Raw genomic sequence first — 25,006 nt, 5'->3', positions numbered from 1 at the left:
CAGGATCTCACTAATTTTCCAGGCTGGCCCTGGATTTGCAATCCTCCTATCTTAGCTGGGATTACAGGTGTTTGCCACTAAGCCTGGCAGACTATGCTTCTTGAGGTCTTTGGAACCTGTGACCTTGTGTTTCCTGGAAAGCAAATGTTCAGTGGTCACTCACCTAGGCCTCATGAAACTTCCTGGGTGTGAGGACATAAGCACAGGAAAACAAGGCTGAGATAAAACAGCCTGGTAGGGTCATGCCTCAGTGGGTATGAGCATTTGCTTAGCAAGTGTGAGGATCCGAGTTCAGATCCTTTGCACCCACGTAAGCTGTGTGTGTGGCTTTATCCCGGGTGTACTTGAGCCCCAGGGATGCCCAGGTCTGGTCAGGAGTTAAGTAGGCAGTGAGGATGGCTTGGCTGGACAGATTCCTGAGAGTGAGGCAGTGAGATGGGCATGACTGTGGCGTGTGACATGGTGAAGAAGCCAGGAAGTGGCTGTGCTCAGCATAAACTGTCTGGAGGCTGCTGTGGCTTCCAAACTTACCTAAGTTGCTGTCAATCTTCTGGTGATAGGCTCGAAGGCTCGAGTTCTTTGGGTAAACCTCAGTAGTCTCAGCAGAAGCAGGCCCTTTGGGGATCGGGTCTAGTTCAGAAAGAAACACCAGAGGGACAGTTCACTAGAGATCACTGCTCCATGAAATTGGCCCATTGTTTTCCGAAGTCCTAGGAATCTGTCCCCAGGAATCTCTTCTACCAGGAAAGAACTACAGGGGTGGGAATGGGACATGTTCATAGACTGGAGCAGTCAAGTCTGAGTTCCAGCTGGTCCCTCAACATTAGCAGATTGAGGACTCTCAACTTACAAGTAACCAGGTGAGATATGGAAAAAGGCATGCATGTAACAACACAGCAGGGAACTGCCAAGGCAAAGCTACAGGCTCACAGCAAAGCTCTGGAGACAGGCTGTTTTGTTAAGTCTGATTTTTTTGCTGAGGTTTGGAACCAGGGCCTTGTGCATGCTAGACAAACTCTCTACTATAGAGGTATCCCATGAACCCTTCTACCTCTTAGTTGTGTGCGTGTGGCACACGTGCACATGCACTTTTGAGATAGGGCCTTGCTAGTTTGCACAAGCTGACCTCAAATTCTTGTGTTCAAGCTATTCCTGTAACAGCTAGAACTACAGGTGCACGCTACTCCACCTGGCAGAGCTGGCACAGCCAGGTCTAAAATCCAAAGTGGCTGAACTATGTGTGCACGCCTGTTGAACTATGTGTGCACAGGAGCATGAAGGCCAGAGTTTAAGGCCGCCCTCTACTGATGGACCGAGGATGGGCTAAATGAGACTCATCCTCAAAGAAACAAACATGAGACAAAGATCAAGATTGTTAGGGCCGGGGCACAAGATCACTGCCTGGCGTGGTGGTCTGCACAGATGAAAACCGCCTTTAACGCCCTCAAATTGTGTCTTTAGATGCAGGATCTCTCTCTACTTCTTCAGGTGTGACACTGAAGTGGTTTACCATGGGCCTTGCACAGTCTTCTCTTTCTCCCATAGTTTGTGCCTTTCCAGAATAAACTGTGTCTAGATCTGTCTGTCCTGACTTCTGACTCTTCCTCCTTCAAGCCTCACTCTTTCTCTCTCTCTGTTTAAGACAAAGTCTCCCCATGTTTTCCTAGATAACCCTGGTACTCACTATGTAGCTCAGATTGTACTCAAGGTTTCACCAATCCTCCTACTTCTGTCTCCTGAGGGCTGGGATTATAGATGTGTCCACCATGCTTGGACACTAGGTTCTCTCTTTTATTTGTGCATGTGTGGTGTATATGCACACTTATGTGTGCAAGAGCCTTTCCACAGTCATGTGGAAGTCAGAGAACAGAGTCTTCCTCTACTGTTCTCCATGGTGGTTTGAATGAAAATGGCTTCTATAGGTTCATACAGTTGATGGAACTGTTTGAGAAGAATTAGGAGGTATGGCCTTTTGGAGGAGGTGTGTCATGTGGGGTGGGTTCTGAGGCTTCAAAAGCCTTCCACCAGCCCCAGTGCTCTCTTTGCCTCCCGCTTGTGTTCAAATGTGAGGTGCCAACTCCTCCTGCTGCCATTATAGATTGCTACCCTCTGGAATGGTAAACCCAACCAGATACTTTCTTTCTAAGCTGCCCTTGTCTTGGTGCTATATCATAGCAGCAGAAAAGGTCACTGGGGCATCTACCTTAGTGTCTAAGCCGAGTCTCTCATAAAGCCTGAAGCTCATCACTTTGGCTAGACCAGCCAGCCAGCCAACTGCTTGGATCCACCTGTCTCTGCCCTGCAATGCTGGGATTACAGGTACATACAGCACAGCCTGGCATTCAAATGAGGGCTGGAGATTTGAATCCTGTTCCTCTAGTTTTTACAGCAAGCCCTCTTATCCTCTGAGCCAGCTTCCTAGCCCCTCTCTTTATTTCTAAATTTTATTTTTTAGCCTTATCTTCTCTGAGATGGTCTCATGTATCTAAAGCTGGCCTTGAACTTTCTAGGTAATTAAAGATGGCCTTGAGCGCCTGATCCTCATGCCTGTATCTCTCATGTATATCAACCTCATGCCTGGTATTATGGTTGGTTTTAATGTCAACTTGCCACAAATTAGAACCATTTGAGTAGGAAGCCTCACCTGAAGAACTGTCCTGACTGCCTTGACTGACTTGGGCAGACTCTAGGGCACCCTATGGTAGCCCAGATGAAGTTGATCTGCCCCGTTGCTGGGCTGTTGACCTCACTGACAGCAGACACAGCATTTTCAAGCTTTCATTTGGAACAAGGGGCCAGAGGCTCTGCAGGAACCTTCCAGGCTTTTGTCACTAGACTGGGATTACTGAGGCCCTGGCCTGTGCATCGAGTAAGCACTGGTGGTCATGCCCATTAAGAGAAATCTGTGGTAGGACTCCTCTCACTGCTGAAAGCAACTCTCAAGTTCTCAGCTCTCAGGTGTGATCCTGCTGTTACTATTTTAAGCTGACTCACTAAATTCTGACACACACGTATGCGCTCACACACTCATCCCCTTAGTTTGGTTCCTCTAGAGAACTCTGACTAAAACACCTAGCATTTTTGTTTGTTTTTGTTTTTCTGAGAGTCTGGCTATATAATCTAGAGTGACCCCAAACTCAAACTCACAATCCTCCTGCCTTAGCTTCCTGAGTGCTGGGACGACAAGCATGTGCTACCATACCCGGCTTATCTCCCAACTGTGAAAGACCCACATGTGGAAAACGGGCCCAATGTAATACCCTAGAATAAATGCTCTTATCTCAGGAGGCCAGCTGATTTGTCACTCTACTTATATACAAAACCATATTCTTCTGCCTTTAACATACTCATGAACCCTGGGTGGAGGAAAATACCTCTAAGGGCCATTTTCTTACAACAAGGATTTTTTGGGGGGGGGGGCAGGTGGGTGGGTTCTTCTTGTTTTCTTTGTTGAGGTAGAGTCTCATATATCCCAGGCTAGCCTCAAGCTCAACATACAACTGAGACTAGACTTCAACCTTGATTGGCTCACCTCTACTTCCCAAGTGCTGGGATTACAGATGTGTTCTACTGTACCCGGCTTAACAGTTACCTTTTTTACTACTACAATTTCTCAGAGCTACACCAGTAGAGCATTCATGTTCAATGGGGTATAGGTTCCCACTCCCTTAACCATATTCCGTGGGGAAGTGAGGTAGAGTGGAACCCCACTGTACACATAGCTCTAGTTCCCTAAGAACACCTTGTGTCCCTGATGTCATCACTTCTGGGAGTCCACTGGTACTTGAGGGTTCAACCCAGAGACCCACCCCACAAGGGTCCAAACCCAAGTTTTCACACACACTGTCACTCACCTTCATCATGCAGCCTTCTGAGGTTTGGGTGGCTGGCTTGGTACTTGCTTTCCTGATCCATACTTGTATTTATGGCTTCTTTCAATCTTTAGATGAAAAGAAACCATTAAAGAAAAACATATGAGAGCGTCACCTCCGTGCTGGTGTGTGGACGGCAGCGTCAGTGGTCTTCTAGGATGCCACTGTGCTGCACATCCAATGCTTCCTTTGCTGACCTCACTGCAACTATCCTGGCAGCAGTGCTGACCACACAGTGAGTTGACGAAGACCTTACTCAGAACAAGGAGTCCTAGGGCCAGGTGGATGAAAGTGCATGAACTGACCAAGGAGGTGCCTATGATGAAGGATCAGCAAATTATGACCTACTATCTATTTTCCCTACATTTTTTTTTAAAAACGTAATCCAGGCTAGCCTCAACCTCAACACATAGCTGTTGAAGATCACCTTAAATTCCTGATGTTCCTGCCTCCACCTCTCAAGTGCTGGGATTACACCTCACCTGGCCCCACATTTCCTTTTTTTTTTTTTTTTTTTTCAAGGCAGGGTTTCCCTGTGTAGCTTTGTGCCTTTTCCTGGAGTTCACTTGGTAGCCCAGGCTGGCCTTGAATTCACAGAGATCCGCCTGGCTCTGCCTCCCGAGTGCTGGGATTAAAGGCATGCACCAACACCACCCGGCTTTTTTTTTTTTAATGATTTATTTTACTTTTGTTTTTTATAAGCACTTGTGTTTTACCTGCATATATGTCTGTGTGAGGATGTCAGATCTCCTGGAACTGGAGTTACAATAGTTATGAACTGTCATGTGGGTGCTGGGAATTGAACCTGGGTTCTCTAGGAGAGTAGCCAGTGCTCTTAACCACTGAGCCATAACATAACATAACATATAACACATACATATATAACATATACACATACATATATAACATATACACATAACATAAAAATCTATCAATTTCTTATAACCATAGCAAAGAATGGCTTTTACATATGAACACCTGCCCTGAATGATAGATAATGTCAACTTAGAAACTCAAGTCTTTGAAAAACAACAAACAAATAAACCCACCCAGAGTCTTAGGGCTGGAGAAAAGGCTCAGCAGTTCAAAGCACTTGCTTATCTTCCAGAAGACACAAGTTCAGATCTAAGCACTCACATTGAGTTACAACCACCTGTAACTATAGCTCCATGGGATCTGACATTGTTCTGACCTCTGTGAGTATCCACATACATGTGACAGACACACACACACACCGGCACAAATTCAAAACAAAACAAAACAATTAAACACATACACACATAACAGGGTCTTTTAAAAAAATTTTATTGTATGTGCATTGGTGAGTGTGTCAGTGTGCCCTGCACTTTCCCATTATGCAGAGACTGGACAACAAATGATACAACTACCTCTCCCAGGACTTGACAATTAATTTTGTCTTTTCAGGATCCCTAAAGATGCCTTTGCCCCCAGACAGCAGTAAGTAACTTTAGAACACAATGCTCACATTCCCAAGAAGTGGGGTGGGTGATTTTTGGTCATTCAATGGGTTATGGATAATTGTCATTGTTTAGGATGGTTAGTTACAAGTTGTTATTGTTAATGGTCAGGAAAAAGGCTAAACAAAGACTTATGGTTCTTGTTTGAAAAAAGAAAAAGAGAATATGATATAAGATAAAAGGCAGATTATTACCAATACACCTCATTTAACAATTCAATACAAATTGCTAGTCCTTAAAAGTTATGATTACTAACTAATTAAGATATAAGAAATGCAAGTTAACACTCATTATAATCAAATTTGTAGTCATATTAGGTATGTTTTCAAGGTCAAAAAATATATTTTAGAGACAGGTCATCTTCAAACACTTCAGAGACCTACAGAATATGGCATTTAAGATGTTTTAATAACATAGATTCTTTTTTTTTTTTAATGACAATGAGACATGTTTGCTCCTGGTAGCACCAATCTACTTTAGAGAAGATGATGAGTATCGAAGAAACTCCATATGGAGTTTACTTTCTTTGTGGTAAATTAGCCACTGGGCAAGAAAATTGCCCTTGTCTTGACTGCTGACAGTATGCTGTCTAAAATGGACAAGCAGGACACAAAAGAAAGGACCACTGATCCTTGCCAAGACAAGGTAGGAAGGCCCTTCAGAAAATCCTGCTTCATAGATGAATCTGTCAGATATGCTAGGCCTGTAGGCTGTAGATGGATGCCTTAACATTGCAGAGAAATCTTGGGTGACTGTCCAGGCAGCCAGCTGTTTCTGTCATTTCTCACATTTTTTGGAAGTTGCTTGCCTGCACTTCCTGTTTACTCAATTAATATTATTTCCAAAAACCAAAAAAACAAAAAACAAAAACCAAACCAAAACAAAACAAAATATTATTTCCATCTTAGGTCTCTGAGGGAGTTGAAGATTAGATAATTGTAGTTATAGTTTTCCTTGTAAAGAAATTCAGAAAAGAAACTCACTAAATAGGTGTAAAAGTGTGTAAGTTTGAAAGACATCAACAGACAGTTTTCGGTTGGTAATATAAGTTAGGATAGAAAGTGAATTGGGGGCTGGAAAGATGGCTCAGTGGTTAAGAGCACTGGCTGAGTTCCAGCGGTCCTGAGTTCAGTCTCAGCAACCACATGGTAGCTCACAACCATCTGTAATGAGATCTGGCACCCTCTTCTGGTGTGCAGGAATACATGCAGACAGAACACTATATACATAATAAATAAATAAATAAATCTTTTTTTTTTTTTTAAGAAAGTATTCTTTTTAAAGGTTTATTTATTTATTATGTATACAGAAGAGGGCGCCAGAACTCATTACAGATGGTTGTGAGCCACCATGTGGTTGCTGGGAATTGAACTCAGGACCTCTGGAAGAGCAGTCGGTGCTCTTAACCTCTGAGCCATCTCTCCAGCCCAAATCTTTTTAAAAAATGGGTTGGGGATTTAGTTCAGTAGTAGAGCACTTGCCTAGTAAGCTCAAGGCCCTGGGTTCGATCCTCAGCTCTCCCCCACCCCCTGCAAAAAAAAAAAAAAGAGAAAGAAAAGAAAAAGAAAAAAAAAAAAAAGAAAGTGAATTAGGTACAACATTTTGGACTCACCAAAATAGGATAAATAATGGGAGTATTTTCTCTGAATCTGTCAAATGTTAATGGACTGGACATTGTTAGTGTAATTCTTGACTTTATATATTGTATATACTTACTGTACATAGTCTTTCTTATAATAGTTATAACTTTTTATTATTTTGTCTATATTTTAGACAAAAAAGGGGAAAAGTAGTGATATATTGTGTACCCTAATAAACTTGCCTGGAAACTAGAGGACAGAGTCAGCCAAAAGATTAGATAGACATAAAGGCCAGATAGTGGTGGCACACACCTTTAATCCCAGTACTGGGAAGCACACACACGCCTTTAATCCCAGGAAGTGACATGGCTGGGCGAAAGGTATATGAGGCATGAGGAAATAGGAACTAAAGCAGTTCAAGACTTAAGAGGATTTCAGTTAGAGGATTTGTGGAGTTGGTGAGGTAATAGGCGGTGGCTATGGCCTGCTCTGCTTCTCTCATCTTTCAGCTTTCACCCCAATATCTGGCTCTGGATTTTTTATTAAAAGAACAACATGTCAGATCCTCTGGAACTGGAGTTACAGACAGTTGTGAACTGTGGATGCTGGGAATTGAACCCAGGTCCTCTGGAAGAGCAGTCAGTGCTCTTAACTGCTGAGTCATCTCTCCAGCCCCCAAAACAGAATCTTATATATCCTAGGCTGCTCTTAAAATAGTGATACTGAACTACCTACTTTGCAGTATGCACTACCCAGCCAGGCTAGTATTTCCCTCCCTCTCTCCTCTGTTGCTTTATTTGTTTACTTTTATTTTTATGTGGCTGAAGAAATGGCTCAGTGGTTAGGTGTAAGGGTTCTGTCCTTAATTAAGTCATCAGCTTAGGACATGGGCCAGCCTAAAAAGCAGGTGGGCCCTCTGTGCCCCCCCTTCTCTCTTTCCCAATAAAGTTCTAAAAGGTAACTATGGCCCATGACTTTCCTCCAGCATGCTCCTCCGGCATGGCGCCCATTTAACCATCATTTGGTGCCATGACTCAGATACACCACTGAGGACCTGCTGACTGCTGCCGCTTGCCGCCTCCTCACCCCCCCCCCCCCCCCCCCCTGGTCCAGCGAGACCACAAGACTGTGAACGGACCCCTATACAACTACCATTACTGATACCACCATGATTCTTCACAGTGAGTCTGCCATTCTCAAGTCTGCCATTCTGAGCTATATTCTTTGCGATGGACACCCCAGGGGTTGTCCTCGGGCTGTGCTGGCAACCACAGGCACATTTTTGCTCCTGACCAGGAAGAAAATGTCATCTGGGGTCTACTGGGTGGACCAACGGCAACGCAGCTGCAGCCCTTCTCATCCCTTGACGAAGAGGATGGCGAACTTGAGCTGATTCTTAGATCTCTCTGCACTCTCTGGGACACCCAAGACTGGAGTCTGATCCCAGTTTGTTATTTTAATTTTTTATTTTTCTTTAGGCTACAGCCATGGGGCAAAGGAGCGGATACATTTACCACCTACATTGGCGGATAGGGGCGGGCACCGGTAAACCTGGCCACATAACAGCATAAACCTGGCCTCATAACAGAGTCATGGGAACTTCTGCCAGCAAACGGGCAAATAAGAGTTACTTTATCCCCAAGTTTTCTGCTAAAGATCTAAACCCTTCTCCTTCCCCACTTCTGCATCTGCCATGTGCAACCTTATCTGTCTGACTTCCACCGGCGTGGGCGGGCTCAAATGGTCATGCTTGGGCAGCTCCTAAGACTCTCGCCCTAACTCACCTTAACTCCACCCACTCATTCTCAAACTGCCTTAAGAAACACTGACAGGTCTGAAAGTGGCTAAGATCCATACAATTAAGTTTACAGTAGTCAGGATGGCTCCTAAGCCAAAAAATCAGCTTACAGCCTCAGACAAGTCTTCCAAAGGATCAGCTTACAGTATGCCTACTGGCAGATCTTCCAAAAGCTGTCCTTAAGCCACCAACCATCAGGAAAAAAAAATTTAAGACACGGAGTAAAATCCGTCTCTTGTTCCCCAGACCTCTCTGACTAAAACTTAAGCATCTGGAGAGCAAGGCTCCTGACCCCACAGGCAAAAGTGTCATCTGTGGCATTTAAGGTGTGCCAGGGAAGAGATAAAAGCCCAAAAACAAAATTGCCAAGTGCTGGCATTGGCTGACTCCCCCGAGAGCTGTTGGGTCCCTGTTTTAAGTGAAAAAAGGCCACAGGCTAGCGAATGCCCTGCCAGGCCATCAACAGCCTTGTTAAAGGTGCTTCCTAGAAAGACAACCAGTCAGCTGACTGCCCCCAGGCACCAAGAAGCATGGGTACACCAAGCTAAGACCTCCAGCAAACCTAGGGTTGGCTACAGACACGGCAGGGAACCCAAACGCAGCAGGGAAGCGATCCGTTTCTTTCCTTCTGGACTCCAGAGCCACTGACTCAGTTCTGGGAATTTTAGGATGTCACTTCTCCTTTCTATTGTCGGGTACAGAGGACAGCCTTACTTACCTCGCCACATTTAATTGTACTTTCAGAGTTATTTAATGAAAAAAGACTTCCAACTAAGATAAAAGCTCACTGTCTCACTTCAAAGTTACCGCCTGTGTTTCTCATGTGCATACAGACAGGGCCCTGATCTTTGCCTTGTCCCTAATTCTAAAAAAATAAGTTCTCATGCACCACAAGCTTTTCTCTTCCCAGTTCCCGTTCTAACTCACTGTTCAGCTAATGATACAGGATCACCACAGACTGGAGTCCAAAGATCATTAAGTAAGAAACTGTAACAACTAAAAGGTATTTACACCCCCAGACTCAAAAGCGTCTGGGCGCTACAAAAAGACTTTAATGTAAACACCTATTACTATGAGATGCTTTAAAATAATCTGTCTCTGATAAAGCTTAACATGTTTCAAAATTCATCTGGACAGGTTAGATCTACCAACATAAAATAATAATGATTATTTTCTCTCTAAGCTTTTTTCTATGTCACCAGCATCTTGTCAGACAGAAGGCTTCCAGCCACAGCCAAGAGGGATACATGTCTCTGGAGCAAACGGGTGACAGACAGCATCCCACAACGCCTGTCTACCTTGGAAGACTCCCCTTCTCCATTCCCCCAAGAGCCAACTGATGTCCAAAAAATCATCTGGAAGCAGTTTTTGAGAGGAAAGATGCCCCTATTCCCATCTACCTGCTTTTTTTTTTTTTTTAATTATAATAAGTGAAAGTCTGGGATGTAAGGGTTCTGTCCTTAATTATGTCATTAGCCTAGGACATGGCCCAGCCTAAAAAGCGGGCAGACCCTCTGTGTCCCCCCCCCCTCTTTCCACCCTTCGAGTGGTCTCTCTCTCTCTTCCTCTCTCTCCCAATAAAGCTCTAAATAGGTAACTATGGCTCGTGACTTTCCTCCAGCACTCTCCCGAGGGTCGTGGCCAGCCACAAGCAGCGCCACTTAACCAACATTAAGAGCATTTGTTACTCTTGCAGAGGACCTGAGTTCGGTTCCCAGCACCCACATGGTGGCTCACAACCATCTTTAATTTTTTGTCATAGAGGTGGTACATGCTTGCATTCCTGACACTAAGGAGATGGAGGTAGAAGGGTACCTTGTCAGTTTGAGACCAACTGGAGCTATATGAGACTCTAACTCACCCAGTCCTCAAAAGAATTTCTTTGGGAGAGTTGGTTGCAGAGACACAGAGACAGAGAGAGAATATGCATTTTGGCATTCCATGTTGGACCAATCCCATCACTGGGGCACGGATGACTCTTTTACTCTCCCACAAGAGGCTAAATGACCTCAACATCGAGAACAGCTTTGGGAATGAAGGGCAGAAGCTTGCCAAAGGCCTAGAGCTGGCTTTCCAAATTATCTGAAGCTGATCAGGAATTCTTCTGTGGAGAGAGTTACTAGCTCAAGACAACTATGAGGGTGCGGACCACCTGGCAAATGCACTTGGTGCAAATGTCAGCAGACCCTCCATCACCAGTGCTGCAGGAGCTTCTGACTAAGCATCCACCAGTCAGAGAGCTGCAAGTGCTCAGAGACTGGCTGAGGACTGCCATGGGAAGAGAGCAAGGCCCAGCACAGGGCTATCCTGTCTGACGTGGAGGCTTAGCCCAGGGCTTTCAGAATGCTAGGCAAGCACTCTGCTGACAGAGCTACATCCCCAACCTCTATATCCACAATTTACTAGTGAAACAGTATCCAAACTGTATATGGAGATTCAAGGCTATTATCCCAGAATTTGGGAGATGGCAGCAGGAGGACCAGGAGTTCAGAGTCATCTTCAGCTAAATGTGAATTCAAGACCAGCCTTGGTTACATGTTACTTGTTCCTCAGAAAATAAGACAAAACAAGGGCCTGTGAGAGATGGCTCAGCAGGTAAGGATTTGTCACTAAATGAAACAACCTGAGTCCAATCTTTAGGACCCATATGGAAGAAGAAGACAATAAACTTCTGCAAGTGTCCTGTACATGACTGTGGCTTGCATTCCCCCCGCAAACACACACAAAATTAAACAAACAATAAACCACTTTAAAACATAAAACAAGAATGACCTAAAGTATGAATAATGGTCACTGTTTTTAACAAGTAGCCAATTCTTTCATCTTTTTTTTTTTCCAAGACAGGGTTTCTCTGTAGCTTTGGAGCCAGTCCTGGAACTCGCTTTGTAGACCAGGCTGGCCTCGAACTCACAGAGATCCACCTGCCTCTGTCTCCCCAGTGCTGGGATTACAGGCGTGTGCCACCACTGCCCGGCTCTTTTTTTTTTTAAAGATGATTTTATGTGCATGAGTGTTTGCCTGTCTGCATGTCTGTGCATCACATTTGTGCCTGGTACTCAGGTCAAGAAAGGACATAGAATTCCCTGGAGCTGTTTTATGGATGGTTGTGAGCCACCACATGGGTGCTGGCAACTGAACCCAGGTCCTCTGCAAGAACACAGTGCTCTTCACCGCTGAGTCATCCCTCTAGTCCTGCCTTATCACCAAGTCCTTACATACAATATCACTGTATATCTGCCTAAAATTTTGAGGTAAACAATCTATAATTTTAAAGTGGAAATTAATAGACAGGTTAGGTTAGATATAGAGAAGATGAATAAGGTTTTTTTGTTGTTTTTTTTTTACATTACTCATATGTATGATGCTTTTTTTTTTTTTTTGTGGTGGTGGGGATGGAATCTAGGACTTTACACATGCTTGACAAGTCTTCAACCAATCTACCACAGCCCATGCCCAAGCGCGCGCGCGCACACACACACACACACACACACACACACACACACAGAGTATTGAGTTACATTTATTTATTGTGTGTATACGTAAACCTAGAGATCAGGGCAAAAGCTGTTGAAGTTTGTTCTCTCTTTCCACAATGTGGATCCCAGGGATTGAGCTCAGGTCATTAGGCTTGGCAGCAAGCGCTTTTACCTGATGAGCCATCTTATCAGCCCAACCATATATATTTATTTCTTTATTTTGTTTTGTCTTTTAAAACTGGTCTCATGGCTGGTGTTGAAATCTAAGTCTTCATGCCTTAGCTTTCTAGGAGTTTTGATCACAAGTATGCACCGTCACATCTGGCTTATTAGTATTTTTATAAAGCGAGGTTTTGCTAACTTGCCTGGGTTGCCTTGAACTTGCTATCTACCTGCCTCAGCAGCTGAGATTACACACAGGCCCCACTATGTCTGCCTCATGAGGTGACTTGGTAAAGAAACATTCTGTAAAAGCGTCACATTTATTTGATGAAACTTTCTAAGACTGGAGTCACAATGACTGGGTAGGGTCTCATCAATTAGATGAGCACAGTAGGGAAGGGGAGTGGTTTCTCTTTCAGCATGGCCAAAGGTGAATAAGTCCCTTTCCACAAGTGACCACAGGGCTCCAGGATACCTGGAAGGCACTACAAAGCCCGAGAGCCTTGGCTCCTTCCACACACCTGTTTCTACTGTTTTCTATGTTCAGACTGCAGACGCTACACTCACCTGCTGTTGGGCTGTGGGGTGATGCTGCCATTCTGTTCAGGTGGAGCCTCTACTGGTTTGGATTTGAAGTAGTTGATAAATCCTCCAAACACACTCTTAATGCTGTTGATATGTTTCTGGCTTATCTTCAAATCCTGATCCATCTTGTCTACCATCTTCTCAGTGTGTTCTAGAACTCCTCGCTGCCGAACCAGCTCCTGCAGAAGGCAAGAGGTAGTAGCGTCATGCCATTCCCCCCACTTTCAAAACCACAGTGTATTAAAGTCTGGGGCTGGGAATGTAGTTCAGCTGGTAGAGTGCTTATCTGACATGCAAAAAGTCCTGCGTTGGATCCTTAGCACTCCATCAACCAGGCATGGTCACACACAACTATAATCCCACAAATTGGGAGGTAGAGGCACGAGAATTAATTTAAAGTGATATTTGGCTATAGAGTGACTTTGAGGCAAACCTGGGCCAGGTGAGACCCAGTCTCAAAAAACAGTCTCTCCAGGAATGGGAAAAAGAGACAGGTGGGCTGTGTGACTTCTAGGCAGGTTCACGCTTTGTCTGGTTTCCCATAGTGCTGCTGTGGCTTCCATCCTTTTCTAAAGTATTAGTGTACAAAGTAACAGGCTTCCTTGTAACATTCCCCACCCCCAGACTTCTAGGTCAGACTACATAGGCTACATAGAAAGACCTGTTTCAACAACAACAACAAGAAGAAAGAAATTTAAAATTATTACTTTTTTTTTTTTTTTTTTTGCCATTTTCACACATACTTTTGATTTACATCCCTTCTCTCCTCTGTCCCTGCTGTACCCTGCAGCCCTGCCCCCATTCCTCCTTCCACTTACACATCACATATTCCAGGGTCCTCCCCACCTACTTTAAAGTCCTCCCCCAACGTATGGGCCTTTCAAGTTTCATAGCCTCTGCCTATACTTGTTCCACTTAAGTGGACATGTTTTACTGTTAGAAACAAGGATTCAAATCCAGCATGGCAGCACACACCTTTAACCTCAGCACTCAAGGAGGCAGAGTAGGCAGATCTGAGTTCGAGGTCAGCCTGGTCTACAGAGTGTGTTGGCAGAAGTTTCTTGTCCAGATTGCCTGCTCCCAAATAACCGACACATGTTTAATATATTACCATCCATCCCCTCTGGAAATCTGAATGAAAGTTTTCTATGTTCAGACTGCAGACACTACACTCACCTGCTGTTGGGCTGTGGGGTCTATATATATAGTCAGCCCTCCATATCTGAGAATTCAACCTGTTGTAAATAAAAAGTATCTGAAAGTTTGCAACAGCACACACACATTTTGTCATTACACTCTAAACAATGTAGCATGGTAACTGCACAGTATTTACCCGCCTCCCCTACAACATGGGGTCTATGCAGCCTAGGCTAGCCTTGAACTTGCTATGTAGCCTAGGATAACCTTAAATTTCTGATTATCCTGAGTTTACTTCTTGAGTGCTGAAATCGAACCAAGGCTTTCTACATGCCAGGCAAGTATTCTACCAACTAAGTTACACCTCTAGCCCTTCACTAGGTATTATCAGTAATCTGGAGATATGAGAAGGGCCAGAGACAGTGATCAGCAGTTGAGCACTTGGTTAGCATGCACAAGGCCCTCAGTTTGATCCCTAGAATTGGAGGAAGGAAGGAAGGAAAGGAGGAGGGAGTGAGAGAGGGAAGGAAAGATGGAAGGAAGGAAGGGAGGGAGGTTGGTTGGTATAAGCAGGACACGTGTGTAATGCTATAAAAAAAATCGCTGATGCTCAAGTTAAATATAATGGTACTTAATGGAAGGCCTTTGGTCCATTTAGAGCAGTGGTTCTCAACCGGCTTTGGGTGTGTGTGTCAAACTACCCTTTCAGGGGTCACCTAAGACCACGGGAAAACAGAGATATGTTAGAATAATCCTTTTGTACACTGTGTGAAGATGTGTCTCTGTTTTAACCTCATCTGCCTAAGGCACCTTATGATTGGCTTAATAAAGAGCTATACAGCCAATAGCTAGGCAGGAGAGGATAGGCGGGACTTCTAGGCAGAGATAGGAACTCTGGGAAAGAATCTGAGGTGGGAGATTGATAGTCAGACATGGAGGAAGTTGACATACAGCACTGAGCAGAGGTAATGAGCCATGTGGAAGAATGCAGATTAATATAAACAGGTTGATTTAAGTTTTAACAGCTAGTTAAGAACAAGCCTAAGCTAAGGCCAAGCTTTCATAATTAATACAAGTCTCCATGTCATTATTAGAGAGCTAGCAATATAAAGACAGACCTGCTATAGCTGGTGTCCAACCTGGAGGCACATATATCCAAGCACAGGACCTAAGACAGCTGAGAAAAGTTCTAGACAAGGAGCCGGATACGGCTTCCTAGTAACTTCACTCTCTCAGGCAGGCCCAGGGCTTGTGGCCTATAGAGGCATGGCTCCTTTAAGAGGCCCTGCTGTGCAGCCAAAAACTTGAGTGGGCCTGTGAGCATCTGGTGTGATGTTCGGTGGCAGACTAGGTAGAAAGGCCTGCCACGGTGCAGGTCCCACCCTCTCACGGACCCAAGGAGAAGCAGAGCCAGCTGCCAGAGCCAAGTGCTAAGGGAGTCACAGAAGGAGTCTGCAGATGCACAAAAGGGCTCCGCAACACTTCCCCAGAGCCATAGCACAGACTGAGAACCTGCAAACAGGGATGGCATACTTGGAAATGTGCTTAGGTGCTGAAGAAAGAAAAGAAAATGGGTACTGATAGTCATAGAAAAAAATTGTTTGAAAATAATAAAGTGAAGAGTAAAGTAATAAAAAAAGAGTAAGCCACGTAAGGATGAGAAATACTAAAACACAGGGAATTTGGACCCTAGATAGTGCTCCATTAGATGGTTTAAAAATAGAAACAGAAAGTGAAAAGACAGATGACTTAACTGAGATTGGCTTAATACCAATTATGATTACTACCATCTTGGTATTTCATATTTTGTTCTTACTAGCCATAGTGGCACTCTGTCTCTCTCAAAGAAAAGAGCTTTAGAGATACAGAAAAAAAAATACAAAAGGTGGATTGATAAAAGACAAGACTTAGGAGAAAATTTAGAAAGACTTATAAATAAAAATGAGAAAGCTATTAAGACAGAGACATATAGATTAAGACAAGATCCAGCCATGCCACTGCATAATGGATAAAAGAAGGTCAGCCAAGAGCTGTTAGAGAATCAACCTTAGCTTACCTTACCCAGTCACTATCTAACATATACCAGCAGATGGTAGGTATCCCCACATTATGAAGAATCTGGATGGCATCCTGTAGAAATGCTAGATTTAAGAAATTTAAAGAAGCCGTAATTTCATATGGTATGCATTCATCATCTATGAGACAGACATTAAATTCTCGGGTGATTCAAACTAGAGTAATCACCAAAGACTGGAAAGCTATGACAAAAGCAGTCCCAGAAGCTGGTCCTCAGTTACAGTGGCCATCACGGTGCAAGGAAGACACTAAGGAGACAGAACAGAGAAGCGAGACTGGAGGAACCAACAGCTCCCAGTGTCAGTTTCCAGGTGAAGGTCAATATGCTGAGATACAAAGGCAGGCCAGGCCGACTGTGACGCTGCCACCTTGACACTGTGTCACACAGCAGCTTTAATTGGTTGCAACAAGGTTGAAGAAACAGGGAAAAGGTCTGAACTGTTAACTAAAATTATATAAGGTCTAGAGGAAGCATTCACTAATTTTTTTTTTTATAAAGATTGACTTCAGCAGTAAATACAAGAGTATCAGATTCAGAAGCTAGGCAAAGATTAACTGAATATTTAGCTTTTGAAAATGCTAATTCTGAGTGCAAAAAGTGATTAGGCCTCTAAACGCAAGATCAGCACCAACAGAAGAATGAATTAGAAATATGACTACTAGGGTTGGGGATTTAGCTCAGTGGTAGAGCGCTTGCCCAGCAAGCACAAGGCCCTGGGTTTGCCTGGGTTTGATCCTCAGCTAAAAAAAAAAAGAAATGTCTGCTATTGGATCCCATACTTATGCAACTTTAGTAGGAGAAGTAATCTCTAAAAGTTTTAAGAAAAGCCAAACTGTCAAATGTCTTGACTATGGCAAACAAGGTCATTTCAAAAGGGATTGTAGCCAAAGTGTTCCTAGAAACAATATTTTTTTCTAGAGATAATCTAAACAGAAGGTCCCAGCCTTATGGAATATATACAGGTGTGGCAAAGGCCTGTAATGGACTAATGAATGCTGGTCAACAAGGGACAAACAAGGAAACCTGCTGTGGAATAATCCTCTCTCTCTCTCTCTCTCTCTCTCTCTCTCTCTCTCTCTCTCTCTCTCTCTGTGTGTGTGTGTGTGTGTGTGTGTGTGTGGTAAACTGTAAAAGTTTGTTTGTTTAATAAAACACTGATTTGCCAGTAGCCAGGCAGGAAGTATAGGCAGGACGACCAAACTAAGGATGATGGGAAGGAGAAGGATGGCATGTGGAGTTGCCAGCCAGACACATAAGGAATATTGGTTAACTTAAAATTTAAGAGCTAGTTAGTAATAAGCCTGAGCTATTGGCTGAGCATTTATAATTCATATTCAGCCCGAGTCAGTTATTTGGTACCGAATGATTGGGACAAGAAACGCCCAATTACAGTAAACCTTTGTCAGAAAACCCTAGTGGGACTCCTGCAGGCCCCGATTATAAATTCAAGTAGGCTATTTCAGGTCAGCAGCAGAGAAGCTCATCTGCAGAGAAATTAAACAGCACTGGAGATAGCCAGATATCAAAGTCAGAGCAGCTTCAGTAGGTAAAACAGAAAATTTAGGAGAGACCAAGAAAACAAGTATTTTGGCAAGCTGCCACAGATGGTCAGAGGCCCAAACTAAAAGTATTTATAAATGATATTGAAATTGAAAGTTTGGTCAGATTCAGGAGCAGATGCAACAATAATTTCACCAAAATCTTGGCCTCTAGATTAGTCTCTTCAGGAGGTAAATATTCAGCTAGCTCCTAGGAATTGGGATATTGTCTCAGGTAAAACAAAGTCTAAAATTGATTAAATGCCTAGGACCAGAATTTTCAAATAGGAAAATTAAAGCCATATGTGGCTAATATAGCCATAAACCTATGGAGAAGAGATCATACAGCAGTGGGAAGCACAGATTAACATTCCTCCAACTCCAGAAACAAATTGTAAAGAGTAAATGTTTCTAATAAAGAAATTAGAAAATGTTTTCAAAGACAGTGACAGACCATCCAGGTTGTCCATGAGCAGGACACAGCAGAAGCTAGCATGTCAACCTTATACAAGGGAGCCACTGCTGATAGAACACAGCTGCTGGGAGATATTAACTGCCCAAGACTTACAAGTGGATTGACTACTCAAAGGCTAAGTAATTTATTTCAAACCTTATAAAGTGATAAGGACTTAAATAGCCCAAGAAAATTATCACCTGAGGCTGAGAGAGAATTGGCTCTGGTAGAAAAGAAATTACAAATGCACATGTGAATCATTTGGATTCAAAGCTTGATTGCATTTTAATTATTTTGCTGTCTACTCATTCTCCCGCAGGAATTCTTATATGGAAAGAAAACAATGATCTTAGAATGGATATTTTTACCACACAAACAGTAAAAAATTAAAAACCTTTGTGGAAAAGGTTTCTGAATTGATTCTGAAAGGAAAATTGAGACTTCATCAATTAGTAAGAATAGACTCAGCAGAAATGGTGGTGCCTTTTTACTAATGCTGAAATTGCCTCATTAGGGGCAGAAAATTAACACTGGCAAAGAGCTCACAGTAATTTTTTGGGAGCAGTTATCAACAAATATCCCCAAAGCAAGAGACTTCAATTTATAAAAAGAACTAATTGGATCGTGTCTCATATAGTAAAAGGGACACCAATTTCTGGGGCCCCTACATTCTATACTATGCAAATAAATCAAGAAAGGCGGGCTATAAATCAGAAAAAAATAAGTGAAGTGCCTCAAAGTCCATATGCTTCAGTTTAAAAAAAAAAACAGAATTATATACTATTATCATGGCATTATTAGATTTTTCATAACCTCTTAACATAGTTACTGACTCTCAATATGCAGAAAGAGTTGTTTTATGTATTGAAACCACTGGGCTTATTCCAGATGATTCAGAATAACTTCACTATTTATTCAACTACAAAGTAATCGGAAATAGAAATCATCCCTTGTATACAACACATATCAGATCCATACAGGTCTACCAGGTCCTCTAGAACAAGGCAATGATAAAATTCATCAGCTATTAATAGGAAACATGCTAGACATCTTGGATTTTCATAAGAAACGTTAATAGCAAAAGTCTGAAGAAAGAGCCGGACGGTGGTGGCGCACACGCCTGTAATCCCAGCACTGGGGAGGCAGAGGCAGGTGGATCTCTGTGAGTTCGAGGTCAGCCTGGTCTACAGAGCTAGTCCAGGACAGGCTCCAAAGCTACAGAGAAACCCTGTCTCAAAAACAAAAACAAAAACAAAAACAAAACAAAACAAAAGTCTGAAGAAAGACTTTTGTTTTCTTTTTCTTTTTCTTTTTCTTTTTTTTTTTTCCAGACAGGGTTTCTCTGCATAGCCTTGGCTTTCCTGGAACTCACTCTGTAGACTAGCCTGGCCTCAAGTTCACAGAAATCTGCCTGCCTCTACATCCTGAGTGCTAGGATTAAAGGTGTGTACCTCCATCACCCAGCTGAAGAAACATTATTCTATCACTTAGCAACAAGCCAAGGAAATTAATAAGGAAATGTCCTACTTGTTCTTCATATAACTAAACTCCATTACCTGTAAGAAGTACCCAAAAGTTAACCAAAGAAATGAAATTTGACAAACAGATGTTTTACTTTGCAGAGTTTGGAAAATAAAGTATGTGCACCATACCATACTCACGCATTCAAATTTCAATGGGCAACAGCTTTGTGTTCTGAAAAGGCTGACTCTGTAACTATACATTTATTAGAAGTTATGGCTATTATGGTCATACCTGTACAAATTAAGACTGACACTGATCTAGTCTCTAGTAAAATGAAACATTTTTTTTGCATATTACAACATAAAGCACATTACAGATATACCACACAATCCTATAGGACAAGCAGTTGTAGAAAGATCCAATAGTACTTTGAAAGAGATGCTTAGTAAACAGAAAGGAGTAACAAAGACCCCCAGAGATAGATTACCTAGTGTTTTATTAACTTTAAATTTTTTAAATGCTAACGAGCAAAAAACAACAGCTGCTGAGAGAATTGGATTGTGGGGAAAAAGCTGCTGAATTAAACCAGCTTATATATTTTAAGGATGTCTTAACTTCAAAATGTAAGTCAGGAAATGTGTTGTGTTGGGGAAGAGGTTTTGCTTTTGTATCCACAAGGAAATGAAAAGCTATGAATTCTTTCAAAACTAATAAAGATCTGATTTGACTGGGGGAGACCTCCTGAAAATCTTGGCTACGGACATGAAGAAAGAAACCAAGAAAAACTACATGACAGGTGACGCGTGGGAACAGCTTTGGGAATGGATGAGACGTGATAAATCTTCTTGGCTACAGAGTCTTCATGACTTATTATTACATGCAATCCTTTCATGTGGCATGGATGGAGATTTATATCACAGTTTGGTTATACAGTCTGAAGCATCTTACAAAGTTGACAGATGCCTTTTACCAGCTGAACTATAGAACAAAAATCATCTTTTGCTGATTTGTTCACAATGCACATTCCACATTGTGTAAATACAGACGTGTATGTTACCTTTAAAAGTTTGCGTGTTTTCAGAACAAAAGGACCAGACACCAATGAAGACAAGCAGCCAGGTGATCCAGCCTCTCGGAATGCCTCTGTCTCCATTTCCTCAACAATCTGCATCCAGGACAATTCCAAAGCAGCTAGCTGAGAGAGTCCAGCCTCACAGAGTACTCCAGCCAGGACTTGAGACAAGCCCTGCACTTTCCCATCACACAAAGACTGGACAACAAGTGACACAGCCAGCTCTCCCAGGATGTGACTATTATCCCAATTTCTCAAGATCCCCTAAAGATACTGTCACCTCCAGATAGCAGGAAGCAATTTTAATAACACAGAACCCCCATTCCCAAGAGGTAGTTTTTGGTTATTCAATGGGTTATGGATGTTTTTGGTTGTTTAGGGGATTTGGTTGCAAGTTATTAGTCATGGTCAGAGAGAAAACTAAGCAAAGGTTAGTTAGCTTCTGGGATCTTTTTCTTTTTCTTTGTTCTATCCTTCTTTCTCTCTTATCTAGTGTTGAAGGAAAAAATAAAGGGATAAGGGATGAAAAAAAGGAGGGGCTATAGGAATGATAGTATAAAAAGGTAGATTATTGAATCTTTTTTTTTTTTTTTTTGTCCTGAAACAGGGTTTCACTGTGTAGCCCTGGCTGTCCTGAAACTCACTCTGTAGACCAGGCTGGCTTTGTACTCAGAGATCCACCTGCCTCTGCCTCTGGAGTGCTGGGATTTAAAGGCATGAGCCAACACCGCCTGGCTTGAATCTACCTTTAAACTAAAAAGCAACTACTAGTCTCAAATATAGTAAGGATTTTTATATAATGATATAAATTTAAGGTTATTTTTGTTACAACATACGGAATGCATGTTTCTACTCCCCCCCACCCCCAGAGCTGAGGACCGAACCCAGGGCCTTGGTAGGCAAGCGCTCTAAATCCTCAATCCCTGTTTCTACTCTTGTTTAAGATATTGTACCTATGCAACTTTTTTTTTTTTTTTTTTTTTTAAAGACAGGGTTTCTCTGTGTAGCTTTGGAGCCTGTCCTAAAACTCACTCTGTAGACCAGGTTGGCTTCAAACTCACAGAAATCCACCTACCTGCCTTCCAAGTGCTGGGATTAAAGGTGTGTGCCACTACTGCCTGGCCCTATGTAACTCATTTAAAATGTAATGTAAAGTTCTAGTCCTTGAAAGCTACTATTACAAACTGTTTAGGATAATTAAGAAATGCAGGTTAGTAGTTACTTACCTATAACAATCAAACTTGTAGTCATGTTAGGTATGTTTTCAAGGTTAAACAGAGATATATTTTAGATAGTTAGTCAGTCTTCAAACACTTCAGAGATCTACAGAATATGGCAATCAAGATGTTTTAATAACATAAGGCTTTTCATGAAAATGAGACACATCTGCTCCTGGCAGCACCAATCTACTTCAAAGATGATGGGCATTAGAGAAACTCTGTATGGAGTTTGCTTCAAATGTGGCAAAGTTAGTCACTGGGCAAAAAACTGCCATTCCCTTGATTGCTGACAGAATGCTGTCCAAACTAGATGAGGACACAAAGGAAGGTGACTGCTGAACTTTGCCAAGACAGGGTAGGCAAGTCCTTCATAATTCCTGCTTCCCAGAAACTCTGTCAGATATGCTAGGCCTGCAGGCTGAAGATGGATGCCCTAACATTATACAGGAACCGTGGGTGACTGTCCAGGCAGCCAGCTGTCTCTGTCATTTCTGTAGTTTTGGAAGCTGCTGGCTCTGCACTTCCTGTTTATTCAAGATATATTTATCCTTCTCAGGTCTCTGATGTGGTTGAAGACTAGATAGTTATAATTTTTTGTTTGTTTGTTTTTTGTTCTTTTCGAGACAGGATTTCTCTGTGTTGTTTTGGAGCCTGTCCCAGATCTTGCTCTGTAGACCAGGCTGGCCTCAAACTCACAGAGATCTGCCTGGCTTTGCCTCCTGAGTGCTGGGATTAAAGGCATGCACCACCACCACCAAGCTAGATAGTTATAGTTTTATAGTTTTCCTTGTCACCAAATTCAGAAAAGAAACTCATAAAAGAGATGTAAAGTTTATAAAAGTTGAGAGACATAAAAGTTTAAGTTGTTTATCTAAGAAAATGTTTTAAGGTCTAAAAAGACATTGTTAGTTGGTAATACAAGTTATGACAGAAAGTAATTTAGGTACAAAACTTTGGACTCACCAAGATAGGATAGATAATAGAGTATTTTCTCTAAAGTTGCCAAATGGACTGGGCATAGTGAATGCAATTCTTACCCAACAATTGTTCTTATTGTATATAGTTTAAGGAGGAGATGTTGGGATACTCTTTTTGTACACTGTGTGAAGATGTGTGTCTGTTTAACCTCACCTGCCTAAAGCACTTTCTGATTGGTTTAATAAAGAGATGAATGGCCAATAGCTAGGCAGGAGAGGATAGGTGGGATTTCTGGGGTGAGAAAGGAACTCTAGGAAAGAATCTGAGGTGGGAGATTTGCCAGCCAGACTCAGAGGAAGTCAGACATGGTACTGAAGAGAGGTAATGAGCCATGTGGCAGAATGTAGATTAATATAAATGGGTTAGTTTGTTTTAAGAGCTAATTGGGAACAAGCCAAAATAAGGCTAAGCTTTTATAATTAATAAAAGTCTATGTGTCATTAATAGAGAGCTAGCCATACAAAGAAAAACTCGCTATAAGGTATTTATAATTACAATTCCTAATAGTTGCAAAATTACAGTTATGAAGTAGCAACACAAACAATTTTATAGTTGGGTCACCATAGCATGAGGAACTGTATCAATTCCTGAAATGAAAATGTGCTCAAGGTTGCAGCATGTTCTCAAGAGTTGTACTTTCCTCATTAGTTATACCATGTTGAGTTAGTTAGCCACTGCCTAGGAGTGTGAGCCATGCTCTGATCCCAAAGAGTGAGACAATGGATCTCTTTGCTTTACGAATAAAAACCTAGCAGAACTACCATGGGGTGTACTTGCCTGCTTGACTTGGCATGGCTATGCACCCTTATACCCTTATGCAGATGCAAAACTTTTTGCCTTGATGAAATCCTTTGATTGTGTGGTCACTTTCTTGAGACCCCAGACCCATTTTTTTTCCTCTTTGAGACAGGGTTTCTCTGTAGCTTTGGAGCCTGTCCTGGACTAGCTCTGTAGACCAGGCTGGCCTCGAACTCACAGAGATCCACCTGCCTCTGCCTCCCCAGTGCTGGGATTACAGACGTGTGCCAGCACTGCCCAGCTTCCCAGACCCATTTTTAACATGGGTATTAATATTTCTTTTCCTTTTTTTAAAAAAAGATTTATTTATTTATTATATATACAGTGTTTTTCATGCATGTATGACTGCAGGCTGGAAGAGGGCACCAGATCTCATTACAGATGGCTGTGAGGCACCATGTGGTTGCTGGGAATTGAATTCAGGACTTCTGGAAGAGCAGTCAGTGCACTTAACCTCTGAGCCATCTCTCCAGCTCTAAAGATTTATTTATTATGTATACAGGCCAGAAGAGGGTACCAGATTTCATTACAGATGGCTGTGAGGCACCATGTAGTTGTTGGGAATTGAACTCAGGACCTCTGGAAGAGCAGCCAGTGCTCTTAACCTCTAAGCCATCTCTCCAGTCCGCATGCTAATATGTCTAACCCAATGTGTTAATTGAGTTCTTTTTAGTGAATGAAATTCAGAAATACAATGCATAGGCAAAAAAACTAAAACATTCATTTTACTGTTTTCTGTCAAGCTACATCTCCATCCCTAGGCATTTTTATTTTTTTGAGACAGGATCTCAGTGTTGAACCCTGGCTTGCCTGGAACTCATTTATATAGCCTATACTGGCATCAAACTCACAGAGATCTGTTGTTGGATTTTCTTTTACTCTTTTGGGGGGGGGGGGTCCAAGCACCCAGCTCCAAATAAATCACACACGCAGGCTTATTCTTACTTATAAATGCCCGGCCTTAGCTTGTTTTTGTTTTTTTTTTTTTCTTGCCAGTTTTTCTTAACTTTAAATTATCCTGTCTACCTTGTGCCTCTGAGCTTTTTCCTTTTCTTACTTCAGTATATCTTACATTCACTCTTACTCTGTTGCTAGAACTGGTGTCCTCCTCCTTTTCTCTCATTCCTAGATCTCTCTTCTCCCAGATTTCTCCTTCTATTAATTCTTTCTGCCTGCCAGCCCCGCCTATCCTTCCTCCTGCCTCGCTACTGGCCATTCAGTTCTTTATTAGACCAATCAGGTGTTTTAGACAGGCACAGTAACACAGCTTCACAGAGTTAAACCAATGCAACTTAAACAAAAGTAACACACCTTAAA

The 25,006-nt window shown here is 42.4% G+C and overlaps 1 protein-coding gene across 2 annotated transcripts in view; it reads right to left on the bottom strand.

The window, feature by feature from the left end:
• The window catches only part of Snap29 (synaptosome associated protein 29), a 36,551-nt gene that overhangs the window by 3,176 nt on the left and 8,369 nt on the right, over positions 1-25,006 (bottom strand). For both annotated transcript variants that reach the window (XM_036197205.1, XM_036197206.1), the window contains exons 2-4: positions 12,934-13,130; positions 3,855-3,940; positions 532-630 (exon numbers count right to left, since the gene is read on the bottom strand). In XM_036197205.1, the coding sequence (XP_036053098.1) occupies positions 532-630; positions 3,855-3,940; positions 12,934-13,130 (382 nt within the window). The remainder of the gene's footprint in view (positions 1-531; positions 631-3,854; positions 3,941-12,933; positions 13,131-25,006) is intronic.

The sequence above is a fragment of the Onychomys torridus genome, chromosome 8 (assembly GCF_903995425.1).
Source record: "Onychomys torridus chromosome 8, mOncTor1.1, whole genome shotgun sequence".
NCBI lineage: Eukaryota > Metazoa > Chordata > Mammalia > Rodentia > Cricetidae > Onychomys > Onychomys torridus.
Note: the sequence above shows the minus strand (reverse complement) of the source record. Positions and strands in the feature narration are given on the sequence as shown.